The sequence below is a fragment of the Drosophila grimshawi genome, unplaced genomic scaffold (assembly GCF_018153295.1).
Source record: "Drosophila grimshawi isolate 15287-2541.00 unplaced genomic scaffold, ASM1815329v1 contig_1367, whole genome shotgun sequence".
Taxonomy (NCBI): Eukaryota; Metazoa; Arthropoda; class Insecta; order Diptera; family Drosophilidae; genus Drosophila; species Drosophila grimshawi.
Window position 1 is genome coordinate 10,661,190 of NW_025062889.1, and position 15,128 is coordinate 10,676,317.

Below are 15,128 nucleotides of genomic sequence, written 5' to 3' on the forward strand. Positions count from 1 at the left end.
AATCAAAATACGTAAAAGATATCAGTAGATGTATTTATTTGAATGCAATGTAACGTATTTGTCCTTGTTTCTTTTCAATGTGCACTTTAAATGTAGTGACGAAATAATTATTATAAATGTATATAAATTTGACATTAGTTATTCGTTTACATTTTAGTATTTTTTTGTCTATGTTAACTTGGCAGCACTGGCAACAAGTTAACCGCTGCTCTGTTGTCATTTGAAATACAATTCAAAATTAGTCACTTGAGCGAGATTATTTACTCAATTTATATAAAAACAAGCTTTTTTTATACTTAACCATATTTATTGAGCTCCCAAAAATGTGGGAGCAGCTGAATAAATATCGCAATCATTTTCTGCAACACGAAATTAAAGATGTTCTAACACCGAGTTCCATAAATTCGTTACAAAATAAGGGTAAGAAAAAATGAAGATATATTAATAAGTTTATTGTTTATCATTTTGTTACATAGAATGGCAATCATTTATGGAGAAACGCAACAGGTGCAAGAGCTTCCCGCAACACTGCACCAAAAGTTCCACTTACTTTGAGGATCGAGCTCAATTGGCCTACGGCTGGTTTGCCCTGCCCAAGCTGATGAGGGAAATGGATAGCGATGATAATTTGACACACTGGCGAGCCATTTACTCGCTCTCCGAGTTTCTGCTTAATCCACTTAATGCTCAACGTGCTATTTTAGAGATGGAAATAGTTAGAAAGTGAGTGTGCTCAAATATTGGATATTGTGACTTAAAATAACTTTAATGCTTGTTTTGTGTACAGGTTAAAGAATGCTTTTATGCGATTGTGCCTCAAATTTCATAAAGAGGAACATGAGGAAATGAAGATATATCTAAAGATTTTTAGTAAGTAAGACCAATTCTTAATTAAAAAGGAATTGCTTTTGAGGATCAGTATGTTTTTGACTAAGCTATGAGCTACATTTCATAGTCAACAAAGCATAATTTTCGATACTCTCCCTCTCTGTTTATCTCTCTCTTTCTCTCTATCTGCCTTCCTCTCTATCTCCTTACCACCACTTGACAGACATTATTTCTCGCAATTTAAATGGTGCTGAACAAATCGCCAATCGCAAATGTTTAATGATTGAGTTCTATAAGATTGCTGGGAGCAAGGAATCCGAAAAGCAAGATCTCGCTGCGGAGATACTACGCAATTTAACAGGCCAACCAAAGGGTGAGGGAAGGAATCAACTAAAATAATACGCTCATTATTTACTTATATTCGAAATAACTTTAGTGCTTGGCATTGTTATCAAAGATGAGGAAAACCTTGGCTATATAGCAAATATCTTTAAGCAAGATCCTTGTCGGCCGTATTATCCCGCAGATCTCTGGCATCATCTGTGCCACATGTTGGAGCTGGCGCCCCAGTTGGGCATCGATTTGGGTTTCTTTGAACTGCTGCATTCGCGAATTGAGAACAGATTGCCCCTGTTCTGGGAGATGAATAGCAAAGCATTTGCGTTGCTCCTGCGCTGCGAGGAGGGTCAGCGTCGCTTCGACAAGCTCGATGTGATCCAGCTCATCTACGAAGTGTTCGAGGAGGTTTACGTTGACAAGTCAAAGAAACTGCCCGGCCAGTTTGTGGAGAACTATGAGTATCTGATACTGATCCTGATGGATGGACTGCACAGCAAGCGTGCCCTTTGGCGCATACGAGAGTTCACCATGTTGACCTGTCATGTGGCGCGTCGCATGGCCAGCAAGCGAACCACGAATCCTCGAATCCAGCTCTACGGTCTGAAGACACTACGGAACATGGGCACGATGCCCTGTGTGCGGCGCTACATCATCGGCAATTGGCTGACGGAGATCTGTGAGATGAAGTGCCTCGATGCGGAGGCGGAGTGTGCCAGGGATGCACTGCTTGATTGGCTGCGTCGCGATATTGCCGACAGCAGCAGCTAAGCTCGATTTCGATTTGATGTAGATTCAAAAGATTTATGTTTTGGGATTGTAAAAGTTGTATAACGAATTAAAGTTTCTTCAAATTGTTTTGTGCGCGCATCTAATGACTTATTTATTTAAACATAAACTTTGTTTAAGTCTCAGATGTATTTACCCTGAACACATTTCAGATTTTTAAAAGCTCAAAATCTGACCTTGATTTTCAGTCTTTGAATACCATTTTTACATTCAATAAATTAACTTGGGAAGTGTTTTTTATTTACGATTGTGGCTGAAGGGCTGACAAATCAGAAGGGTCTTTTGCTGAGTAAGCTTTTCCAGGGTATCAGAGACTGGAGGGGACGAATTGCTTAGTGGGATACTGGATACTGTATTGGAAAATATGACTGGGGAACGGAGGATAAGTGGTTTGAATTCTCACAAGGAGAACACAAAGAACTTGTCGGCTTTTGGCTGGGTGCAAGTTATCTAGGTATTATAGGTTACGCCTATATATATTTATTATCTGTCTGGTTCAAATGCACGTTTATAATCGTTACTAAAAGCAAAAACATCGCCGCTTCTCCCCAGTAACTGCCCCTATTTTCAACCCCTATTTCAAAACCGGTTACCCGTTTCAGATTTCCCCTTGTGCTGTCCCAAAGCTTTCTCTCTCTCTTTCTCTTTCTCTTTGTACCAGCTGATTTTCCTTTACAGAATCATTCAAAGAAACTATTTGTTATAAGGACGCACATTTAAAACGTTAGCTATATTTATGTTTCACTCTAATCATAAAAAAATATTTTATTGACCAAGTTTTTGGTTCTTAAATTCAGAATTTCGCTCCTGCGCAAATATTTGTCGAGAAGTTGGCAAACACAAAATATAAAATTCAAAGTCAATAATAATATTCAAAATATTACAATTACTATAATTTATAGCTTGTTTATATAGACTACTACAATTCACTCAGAAGACCTTCAGAATCTTTAACTGTTGAAAAATAAGACATTCCACAAATTGTGCAAGAAAAAAAAGCAAAGAGAAACATCAAAGAACTTTTCCAATTTCCGTTTCTTACGCGGCAAGCTCCTTGTCGCCAATGGCATCAATAATGACCAGCTACATTACCAAGAGACATGACCCCCAACACAACAACAACAACAATAAAACTAACAACTACAACAACTACATGAGTAGTTGAGTGTATGACCGTAACCCGACCACAGTTTGTTGGTTTCTGCGGTTGCCATGCCTCTAAATTTTTTTTTTTTTCATCAGCATAGTTTTTTCCTAGTCTTGCTTTTCCATTTTATTTTTCTGTGGTGACAAACTTGGCAAAGAGCTGCAATTTTTAAATTTATTTGCCACAACCGAACAGAACCGTAAACATTTTGTGCTTAACCGAACCCAGAAAGCTAACCCAATTGTGCAAAGTTTTCGTAGCTCTCAACGATCCCAAGTCACAATTTTGATTAGAGTCGTCTACACAGATTCCTTGTTTTGCATTTTTTGCAAACTTTTTAATTACTACATCGCGTTCTTTGCACTCTGCTTTTTTCGATTTGTTTATCAAAATGCTGTATGCAAATTTTTCACGTTTTTAAATAAGATTCTCACTTTAAGTAAATTTCACAACTGAAGTTCTTAATTTCTTAATGCTTCTCGACAGCTCTAATAATTTTGAGTCAACGGTGCCAGAAATTGTTTACCAAGTTGCTTTTAACTAGCTAAATACAGCTTGAGCCAAGAATAAAATAAATTTATAACCAAAATGTTGTGTTTGCTTTGAAACTCAAGTTTGAAAGGGTTTAATGAATATCAAAATTGTGAAAATGCTCATTTTAAAGTTATTAATTGATGGAAACTTTGAATTATTATGTTATGTAAATTGAAATGCTTTTGATTATTAGTCATTTTATAGATTTTTATATATGTAAATATAACTGTGTATAACCATTTATTCTGTTTTCTGTTTTCTGTCATTTGTTGTAATTTTGTCCACTTAATGGACAAACATTTCTATGGTAATTTCCAGCTTATTACCTAATTGAATGGCCAGCATTTCAAGTTGATGGCGAGCAGTCCAGCTACAGGCTGGCTGCGAGTCAGTTGGAATTGAGTCCTTGCTCCTGGTACTATGGTATTTCTGCGCTCGTTTCGGATCAGTAATCGATATATAAGTTTCCATGCGCTGCTCCTGCTTCGATTCTATCTGGGGCAGTTTTACTATTTGGGTCTGCTGCGTCTGCGTTACGAGTGTGCTGGGAATGCGGTCCGTCTGACGGAGTACAGTGTGACCATATCGCGAATGGTTGCATTGCCCTTTGCATACTTTCTGAGCGATGCCCTGCTCAGTCCTTATGTGGCCATGCTGCATCTGCAACCCTTTCTCTTCGTCTGCTGTTTGCTGTGGCAACCGAGGCGGACTTACGAACGCAGAGTGCAATTAATCAATGGTTTCTTGCGCCTGGCACCGGCTTTGTATCGACGCAGTCGTCGAAGATTGAAGTTGTCGTGGTTTTTGGTGCTGCAGTTGCCCTTGAAGCTGCTCACATTTAAACTGTATTTGGACATCTTTGAGCTGTCGAAGACGATTATCGACAAGTTGGTGTTTCTAGTGATCTTTGTGGTGCCCATTTCATTGGCTGTTTGGTGCATGGATATCAGCGCCCATCTGTTCAACATTTGCCTCAGCCTGCTGCTCAAGTCCTTTGAGCAGCTGAACACGGAATTGGTCGAGCAGGTGGAGCGATTGCATTTGAAGCTCCTGCAGGCGGATTATCGAGCTGTGAGACGCTGTCAGCGTCGTCTGTGCTCCTTGCAGCGGCTGCATGTGGCATATGTAAGGATTACTCAGCAGATACTCGATTGTCTGGCTCCCCAATTATTGCTGATTGTGCTCTACAATATCACAATGATCTTTGCCCTATCCTATGCCCATTGGCAGCGACTTTTCGATATCCTGATATTGGCCAACGGATTGCGTCTGCTTTTCCAGTCACTGGATGCTCTAGTCATTGCCACAGGCTCGCCAAGGGACACCTCGTGGGCGCATGTGGCACGCCTCCTTCAGCTGAACGAAGTGCTGGCCATGCACGGCTGGCTGCATCGCCATTGCTGGACATCCCTACTCGATATGGACAGCTGCGAGCAGAGTGTGAGGCGTACGCTGCTTCAGCCCCGCCTTCAGGTTCTGGGACTCTTTACGCCCAATCGCCGTTTGTTCTTTCGCCTGCTATTCTGCTACTGCAGCTATCTGTATCTGCACTATATGTGCAACAAGCGACTCCCAGTCAAGGAGCGGGAGATATTCAACGTGATGCTTCTGTTTTCCAACAGGAGGAAAAGACTCCAACAGGCGCATAGTCAGAATGCCAGCTAGGAAGGGGCACTGGAGAAAACAAAAAAAATAATAATAAGTATTTATTTAATTTTATTAAAAATATAAAATATGTAAATCATGTATTTTCGTAATTTGTGTTTCATTTATATCAAACAACTTTAAATTTATTGTTGTTCACTTTTTATCATTTTATTTCACCAGCAGATTAAAACTACATTAAAAGTTGGAATCGCGATTGTGGCTCGAAATTCATGTTAAATTATTAATATTCTGCTGGTTGAAATGGCTCAAAATTACACAGTGCCATAATTTATTTAAAAAAATATACTATATTTAAAGTTGATAACGTGATTCAGGCTGAAAATTCGTGCTAGAAAAACGTAGCTAAATATCCATGTTCAATAAATCAAAGTTTGCTATTGTGATGGGTAACAAGTATCTGTCTTTTAATTACTTTTCCATTCTTGCATCCTTGCCGGTTTCCATCCTTAGCCAGGAAGTCAAGCTGGAACTGTTTTTGCTGTGAACTGGAGCATTTGTGATTTGACAACGTTTTGCACTTAATTGCTGAGTTGATGAAGTTTTTGCAATGAGCAGACCACAAGATATTAAATTTGTGAATTATTGCTTTGCTCTGCTGATGCAGCTCCTCAAAATAGAATTGCTGTTTATTAACAAAGATGGAAACCAATTCAGTTGAGCATCTTAATTGAAGTGGACTTTTGACAGAGAGACTAACAAAATACAAATGTAAATTAGCATTTAGCAAATAGCTGAAAAATTGCAAATAATCTTTGATTTTTACTTTGAAGAGAAACTTTTAAATATATAAATCAAGCTGGTGTGGATTTTTTCCAAGTGTATGAGCAGCTCATTTATCATGCACGTATTTATTGCACTCGAACGCCAACTCATATTTGTTAAGCGTATACGTACTGAAATTATTTGGCCAATTTTACACGCAACATACTGAATGTAAGGATATGAAAAGGGCAAACAACAACAACAACAACAACAAAAACAATAACAACAACAAAATGGGCAACTGGAGGACATCTCGGGGCGGGTAATTTTACATAATTTATGCATTCGCCTTTTGAGACATGCACAAAAATAACAAGCGCTGCGGGTGCGTAGTTGCTTTGGAGGATGGTTGATGGTGGTGGTGGGCTGGCAACTGTGTTGCCACTCGACGACTTGCCACTCGGCATCCCTTTTTGGCGTCCCTTCTCGGGCGCTGAACTGAAATATATGTAATTGCATGGCTGGCCGAGCACTTGAGGTGTCTAAAGTGTTGGCTCCCACTCTCCCTCTCTCTCTCTGGGTCTTCATTCCTGGTCCATGCTTCGCACACACATGGCCATCCTTCCGTTCTGGTTACGTTCCATCGCCCACCTCCAGTTGCCCCCCTTTGCTCCTTCCGTTGCACATAAATCATTTTTTAAACGTAACCCCAAGCCGAGTGCGTATGAGAAATACTTTCTGCTTAAAATTTTGCACCTTATTTGTGATAAGATTTATGGAATACTTGCTTAAGAGATTTGTGCACAGTTATTGTTCCTGTTGTTTGGGCTTTGATTAAATTCTCAAATGGTGAAACAGTTTGTTTATATATATATATATATATACATATATTTATACATTCATATTTATTTATATTGAGCTACTCTGATTGGCAATTTAAATTTATGTCCACTTTGTTTTTCATTTTGTTTTCTCAAACATTTTTAACAATACTTTTTATGTTGGCAAATTGTATTTTGCATTTTCTACATTTTCTCTGCAGTATTTTCTATCTATCTGCACACACATTGAAAATCAATTAATTTCATATTTTCATAAGCAAAAATGCACAATTGTATTTCTCTATTATTAAGCTTTTTGAACAGTTTTCAATTGCTTTAAACTTTGAGCTGAGAAATTATTTTTAGACTTGAACATCTTTAATTTAAGTACATTAAGTTTTCAGTTTTTGGATTTGAGTTTCGGTTAACGCTTTGTCGAGCATTGCGCCCACTTTTGGGACAACTCAAGTTCATTGTTGGCCTAATCTTATCGGTCATCTTTGATCTGAACACACGAAACAAAGCCAACAAAAGAGTGTGACAGCTAACGGCAAAAGTTTTAAAGATATTTTGCGGAGGAGGCTGTTACGCTTTGTTCTTTATTCTATTCCATCCACTTGTTGAAATTTACGGCCTGCTGATGTGCCTTCAACGAAAGCCAATGATTTGGCTACGGGCTACATGGCCATAATAAGTTATGCGCCCAGAATTAAGCCGCTGGCATAGCACAGTGAGATGGCGTCGGTGAGGAGAGAGGGAGACTTGGTGGCTTGGGGGAAGCAAGGCAGAGCACCGAGCCAGAGCCACAGCCAGAGCCAGAACCAGAGCCAGAACCAGAGCCGAAGCCAGAGCCAAGCAACTAAGCCAAGAGCAATGCTTTTATAAATCTCTTTAATTTATTAGATTTCATTAGACGTTTGGCGCCAACTCCTGCGAAGGGTAACGCAGCTACACTCAGCCAAAAATAATGTACACCAATTTAGAAAATCGTCAACCACATTTGTTGACTTTGAAGATGGGTTATTTTAAGTGGAGGTATTATAAGTTCATTGAAAGACTTTTGCTATTTTCTGCGTTTTAAATTATATATTTATGGAGCATTTGGATAGAATTTGAACACAACTGAAAGTCTTGACAACATTGAGATTAAATAGCTTAATTTTGCACCAATCTATCAGCTTATAATAAAGTATCTTACTTTCACTAATTTTCAATATTTTGTCAGTAATTGAAAATTCTTCGTAGATAACTGAAATGAATGCTCTTTCGGCCTGCTCAGCTCTGTCCTTTGCCATAGCAGTAGCAGGAGCTAAATCATGATCTCTGTGGTCTGAGCAATAGCACAAGGAACCCCAGAGCAGAGTGAGAGCATATAACCAGAATTGCACAGCTTGTACAGTTTGTGGTAATGCTATAGCAATCGCATATTTGCCTTGCTCTTTTGCACAGTTGAAGTAAATATATATAAAGGTACGCATTGAAGATCTTGAGAAGCTGACCAATATAAAATTATGTGCATATTTTTGGAGACGCTGACAAAAATAAAATTATGTGCATATTTTCAATATGTCAGATTTATTTTTGCAAGTGTAGCAGCGAGGCATTGGTCTGTGCGGTGCCCATTGTTACAACAACATGACAGGAGCAGCAACAGCAGCAGCAGCAGCAGTAGCAGCAGCAGCAGCAACAGCAGCAGCAGCAGCAATGGCAGCAGTAGTTGCCACAGCGGCAGCTGCAGAATTTTTATATTAACAAGCTGAAAACATGGCAGTGGAAGCTCGCCTCGCATAAAAAGTAATAATGTGGCTGTAAAATGACGGCCAAGGGGCAGGAAACAAATTCCGTTGCATACTTTGCAACTTCGCCAGCATAGCCACCCTCCCTCCCCACCCACTCCCTCTGGTTCACCTAGCATTGGTTGGTGTGGGTGGGTTGTCTTCTGTGTGTGTGTGTGTGTAATGTTATTGTTTTTAACGTCAAGTCAAATTAGGTTTACTTTTTCCATGTTTTTTCACGCTTGCCACAGCCTCGCTTTAAAATGAGCTTATTATTCAATAAAGTTGGTTTGAATTGAGGTCAATTAGTTGGGGTGCGTGAAGGTTGTCTGTCTGATGAAACAGCAACTTTTTAATATATTCATGTTCGATTTACAATTTGCAATTTAAAGTTTCGCAAACCAAAGTGCAACTATCGGCAATGCATCCAAATAGGTATGTGGACATGCCGAAATGGGAAGACACATCTCAAATAAACTCTGCCGATTGCTGAATAGTAAAAATGTTATGTACAACATTAATTTCCGATACTTAAAGGTATCAGCACAAATAGTTTTCTATATTATTTGTAAATTTCAAGTCTAATTAGCAAGATTTTAAATTTGGCAGATTGTTAATGAATTATGAATGGACAGCGACAACAATAGAAAATCAGAGTAATTTAATTTAATGCAACGAAATGCAATTCATTTATATTTTCAAATTTCCAACATATGCATGTAGATAAAGGATCACTCTAAATAAATTGTACACTCAGCGTTGCCCTAACGCACACACACACACACACACACACAGAACCACAAAGGCGGCGCCACACAAAAGGCAACAGCGATGTAATCAACAAAATTACACTAAAATACAAAAATAAATTTGACACGAATGCGACGACGACGACGACGACACTAAAGTGGGGACCCCCCCATAAATTGTATACATTTTTTCTTCCACTGTGTTCTCTCTGTCTCTTTCGCACACTCGCCTGCTCTGTATGCCTGTCTCTTTTCGTCGCAAGCAGCACGAGCGAAATCCAAAGTAAAATGGAACAACGCTCGCAGCGGAACAAAGTAAAGTTGGTTGCCAGGAGAACCTGCTCCTCTAGGTGTTGTTGTGCGTGTGTGTGTGTGTGTGTGTGTGTGTGTGTGTGTGGGAGGTTTTGTCATGTGCGACACTTTGTAACATATTTTTTGTCATTTGTTTGCAGTGGGTTTGCCTCTTTTTCGGCGTCACTCAACACAGACTCCTTCTCGTCCTTCCGCTCCAGCTGCTCGTCCTCGTTGCATGTCACTTTACACACGCAGCCTGTGTGTGTGTGTGGTTGTATGGGTGTGTGCCACAAAATGTTACATTGTTTTTAGCACGCAAGAGGCGACACCGTGACACTCACACCTACACACACACACAGAGGGACACACACATTCTTAAGAGCACCCACACACTCATGTGGTATCAATCAGTTGCGCAAAAAAAAAGTAAATGTATGGCAGAGTTGCCACCGCGTTGAACGAATGACTAACACGCTGGGCTGTTGCCGACTTTTTTGTTGTAATTTTATGGGAAACATTTATAACATTTATTTGTATTTTTACGAGCTGAATTGTCTTTGTTGCTTTATTATTATGTCTCACTTGGGAATTTTATGACTGTCCCCTCTTATCTCCTCCCTCCCACTCTTCTGTTCCCCCTTATACGTGGCCATACATTGAGTTTTTTTTTAGGGGGGACGGAGTAGCACTTTGCTTTGCCAAGTGGAAAAAGCACAACAAAATTAAATAATCGCAATCAATTGAAATATTTTCGTTAGATTGCAAATTCGGATTGCGAAATGTGCGGAGAGTCTTTGATTCAAATTGAGACGCTCCTCAAAATTTATACTGTTTAAATTCATGATTTTTTTTCCATATACAGAGTTCAACAAAAACTCAATACCATTATCCTACTAAGAGTAGACAAACCGCCAATTGTAAGTAACATTTAAACACAACTGCAACTGGCTTGCTGGCAGAAGGAGACTCAGAGACAAATTTCTCCCCGACTTACTCCCTTCACTTACTACTTCACTCCTCCTCGAAGTATTCAAGCTAGTCACACAAAATTCTTTTAGTCCATTTACCCAATCAACCTTCTCTTGTTGGACAAGCTTTTCATCTCAACCCACTTTTAATCTTGCCAATCAATCAATCATTAATTTCCATAATTCCAAATATAAGTCTTTCCATGTTTACATTGTAAAACATTGAAGGCCAATATATTATAATATCAGTCAGAAATATGTCACAAAATATGTGAGAAATTATTACTTTAATAACAAGTCGTACAATCTAATATCAGATATTATTCATGCACGCTTAGAGAATATAAAAATGCTTCTCCACTTTAGAAAATAAAACAAATTCCAATTGGGAGAAAATAAGAAGGGAAATATTGTCGGTAACAAAGCAAAGCATTTTATAATGGCTTGGCAACAATGGCTGGCATTGTTTTCATTTTGATAAAACATTTTTATATATTGTGCATAAATTGTAAAATTGTGCTAAAAAAAAAAATGGGACCTAGTTATAAAACAAATTATGCATTATTAAAAACACAAAAAGGAAGGAAACCCTAGAAAAGCTGACAATGAAGCCACAAAAAACTTGGCAAAAAAATAAAAGAGAGCAAAGTGAAAACACTGCCGTCTGACGTAACCGACTTGGGAATACTCTGATAGCAGTGTTATAAAAAAAGGGGATTAGATGTGGCGGCAGATATTTTCTGATCTTAGTAAGAGTTGCCTAAGAATCTACATTACAAGTTTGGTAGAATAGTTCTGGAAATCTGGTTTTATCGGTTTGCAACTGTCAAAAAGCTAATATACTCGTCTAGCAGAGTACAAAAATGCGAACGGAATGCAGAATTTTACAAGCGACGCCTTATGAAATAAAGAAAGACAGTTAGATAGAGAGAGAGAGACAGAGAGAGAGAGAGAGAGAGAGAGAGACAGACAGACAGAAGGAGGGAAAGCAGAGATTGAAGTGCCAGCGAATTTATGGAATACTTTTGTATTTTGCATTTTCCTTTTTGCTTAAAGCAAATTGAATACAACACAATGGCGACCAATGGAAAAGTTTTCAGCCTGCAAATGCCGTCGGCAAGGAAGTGCTGAGTAGTGTGAAGATATATATGTATATATATATATAAGTAGATAGAATAGAATGAAAGCATTGTCTGCTCAGGACTATAGTCCTGCATAATTTGAAAGTCACAATAGTCAGAGACGAATGCGAGACAAGAAATGCCAGCCAGCCAAATGTCTGGCAATTACTTTATTTTCGAAATGTTTAGTTAGTCCAGGTTAGCTTTCGTTATTGGCATAAGGCAAGTAAAATCAGCACAATAAATGAACTGCCAGTTAAGTTGCCAACGAACTTAAGATCGGTTGACTTGATTTTTGATTGATGATTCTGCTAAAACTTGTTCGTTGCAGTCTTTATTCTCTAATCCAAATTACAGGCATTACTTGCATAGTAAATGGTAGAAGTAAATATTTTAAAAAATTGTTGGTTTTGGTTTTTTTTTGAGTTGCAGTTAAGCGAGTGAATCATTTAAACTGAGCTTAAATTCGCAAAACACAACGCTAGTCGTTTATTTTGAAAATGCAGCTGGCCATGCAATCCGCAAACTGTTAAACCCCAATCATGTACAGCTGCCGCCAACAACAATTGCCCACATGGCAACCAAATGGTTGCATACTAGTATCAGGCAGTCATCACAACTACAAACAGTTGCAACAACAACAGCAAGAGCAACAACAACAAATAGTAGCGTGAAACGTGTCATTTAACATTTTGGCTAATAGTCCGCACATTGTTTCGGTACTTTTGCTAAACGGAATCACAAACAAAAAAAAAGAACCAAAAAATCAACAAAAAGAGTGAAAAATGCAACTTATTTTCTGTGCAAAAGCAAAATAAAAGTGAACAAATGGTGGAGTAAGTGAAAACCGCGGTAATTTTGGTCAACATGCTGAATGAACTGTAAAATCAACTCGGTCCAATGTGTGTATGTGTGTGTGTGTGTGTGTGTGTGCGAGTGTGTTCAATAACAATAGTAACAAGAGCTGAAACTAAAACTGAAACTCAACTCGTTGGAAACTAAAAATCAGTTTGCACAAAATTACGTATACGCCGCGTGCAGACGCTAAGCGAGAATTAACATTTAACTGGTCTATAATGGCGGTTAGTTTTAGCTCTGTGGCCGGACGAAGGACATGCGGAAAACATGTACGAATGTGTGTGGCTTCTACTGAATTAAATGCACATTTTGTCAACTGGTTTGCTGCTTTTATTCTAGGTGTGTGTGTGTGTGTCGTATTTGAAATTTGAACACACTTGTTTTGCAATTTTGCGGGCATATTACAAAGGATTTGTGAATACGATCAGATAAATGCTACGAAATAATACGCCGTAAAACAAGTCCGTCAAATGGTCGCACAGCTTTTGCCATGAATGAAAATAAAAAAATAACATTTGATAAATTTGTAAAATGAACTCTTGTTCGTTAGTGGAATTATTTTCACGGTGACTAATGAGGGCATCAGTAATATTATATATGAATGAATATTTGTAGTAGTTGTCATTGATCAGCTTAGTTACAAATATGTTGTCGAAAAATTAAATACATAAGTATATATTATAATGGAATTATCATGACATAAATGTCAAAGAGACAATGGCGATTAAAAAATCTGTCTAATAGCAAGTTGATATTATAAAATTGACATGTGTGCATTTTTCTGCCGATTCTATAATGACAACTTGCTATGCAACATGCAACATGTGATTTTTTACGGAAACATCTTTGGGCTACTTTAAAATCCGAAATGCAATTTTACTCTCATCACATCGGAGAACAATATTCCTGACGCATTTCCTTCAATCATTGCCAAGCACACAAATTATATAGAAGTAAGGAGAAAGATTTGATGGCTTTGTTGTTGCTGTTGTTGCCGCAATTTCCCCTTAGGCTGCTGGTGGCAGCTTCGTTGTCAAGGAACAGCTGACACATGCTGCTGCCGCTGGCTGCAGCACATTCATATTATTAAATTTTCATGCAGCTTTGCTGATAATCCAACACAACGAACGAAACAAACTCAAACTAAAGTGCAAGTGCAGAGAAGGGCAAATTGAATGGAATGCCAAAGCGCGCCTCAGGAGTTGAATACTCAGCATTGGAGTGATGATGATGAGGATGATAATGCTACCAATCCCAGTTTCTATTCCAGGGAAACAGCTCAGACATCACATATATGTCCCCAAGGTGGCTCAGCTTTGGCATTGGCTTTGGATTTTGTTACACGCTGCTTATTATTTACTTTGCGTACTGTGTGTGCTGATTACACTCAGCAAAAATGCTCGGTTATAGCATTTACAGAATCATTTTGCAAATTATAACTTAATGATTTTAGAGTCTTATTGATTTTGATAAATTTCGAGTCAATTTTTGTAATTTGTTTGTTGTTGTTTAATAAACTTTTTCATATATAACTTAAGTTTATTTTTGTATTTCTATGTATCAATTGTTATATGACGTTGTAAGACTAGTGATTTTCACAAGTTGGCTATAAAAATGGAAATGCATAGATGTTTTTTTCGAGTGTTGGCTAGCACAGCTAGCAGTCCGGGAGTTGCGCTGAGCGGTATCCATCAGGGTATTCTTTATGTCTGCGTGTAAATTTCAATTTGACTGCCGTGCGAGACTTTGAAAGGAGCTTAAAACCAACATAAATCATACTTAGCGTCCACAACTGGTCCACAGTTTGGCTCATTTAATGTTGGCTATTGCATCTTGGTATGCGACCAACGTGGCCGGCAACAATTCTTGGCAGTGAAGATGCTGCCGGATTCCACGATATTCTTGGCAAAACTGTTTTTGGCTTCATGCTAAGAAAATGGCTCGTAAACATTTTCACTTTAGTCACGCGCCGTTTGCAAGTTTCCTAATGAATTATGCGATGCTGCCAGCTACGAGGTGTTGCTCCATGGATAACCATGGGAATCCTCAAGGAGCTTGCGTTCCCTCCATTCCTGCTATTCGAATTTCCTGCATTGTGTTCATGATGAAAAATGATAATGCTCTTGAACTATTTCTGCTCGCATAAACATTGCGAAACAAGTCAGTTCTACTTCATCATTTGCATTTTGCGTTGCTTTTAGCAGTCATTTTTAAGTTGCACCCAACAATAATCAACAAAATCAACAAAATGCTTGACTGTCTCTATGGAAATTAGCCCCACAAAACACAGTCATTTTAATTGTTGGTTTAGTTTTGTTTTAATAATATAAACCACAAGCCCAAAACACTTACTCGACTTTATTATGAACTTTAAAAGGCTTACAAATTTTAGCTAAATTTATTAGAAATTCTCAGAGACAACTTAAATTGTATCAGAGTGTAGTAAAGCAAAACATGATTATTTTACTCATGTACATGTAGATACAAAATGAATAAATATTTCTTTATATAAATTAGTCTGCTTGTCTAAATGACTAC

The 15,128-nt window shown here is 38.3% G+C and overlaps 2 protein-coding genes across 2 annotated transcripts; both read left to right on the top strand.

Moving 5' to 3' along the window:
• The first annotated feature begins 229 nt into the window (after window positions 1-229).
• On the top strand, window positions 230-2,055 carry LOC6560994. Its single transcript, XM_001986370.3, has 5 exons — window positions 230-420; window positions 477-723; window positions 788-870; window positions 1,052-1,201; window positions 1,265-2,055. The coding sequence occupies exons 1-5, from the start codon at window positions 324-326 to the stop codon at window positions 1,933-1,935; spliced, it is 1,248 nt and encodes a 415-aa protein (XP_001986406.1). The 5' UTR covers window positions 230-323; the 3' UTR covers window positions 1,936-2,055.
• A 1,925-nt stretch (window positions 2,056-3,980) lies between these two features.
• On the top strand, window positions 3,981-5,308 carry LOC6561240. Its single transcript, XM_001986371.2, has one exon. It carries the CDS (start codon window positions 4,055-4,057, stop codon window positions 5,297-5,299), a length of 1,245 nt encoding a protein of 414 aa, XP_001986407.1. The 5' UTR covers window positions 3,981-4,054; the 3' UTR covers window positions 5,300-5,308.
• The last annotated feature ends 9,820 nt before the right edge of the window (window positions 5,309-15,128 follow it).

Excerpts from the sequence above, each read along its gene's own strand:
- LOC6560994 (XM_001986370.3), top strand. The coding sequence starts at position 324 with ATGTGGGAGCAGCTGAATAAATATCGCAATCATTTTCTGCAACACGAA. Across the intron at positions 421-476 it reads AAATTCGTTACAAAATAAGG|AATGGCAATCATTTATGGAG; the intron begins GTAAGAAAAAAT and ends TTTGTTACATAG. Across the intron at positions 1,202-1,264 it reads TTTAACAGGCCAACCAAAGG|TGCTTGGCATTGTTATCAAA; the intron begins GTGAGGGAAGGA and ends AAATAACTTTAG.
- LOC6561240 (XM_001986371.2), top strand. The coding sequence starts at position 4,055 with ATGGTATTTCTGCGCTCGTTTCGGATCAGTAATCGATATATAAGTTTC.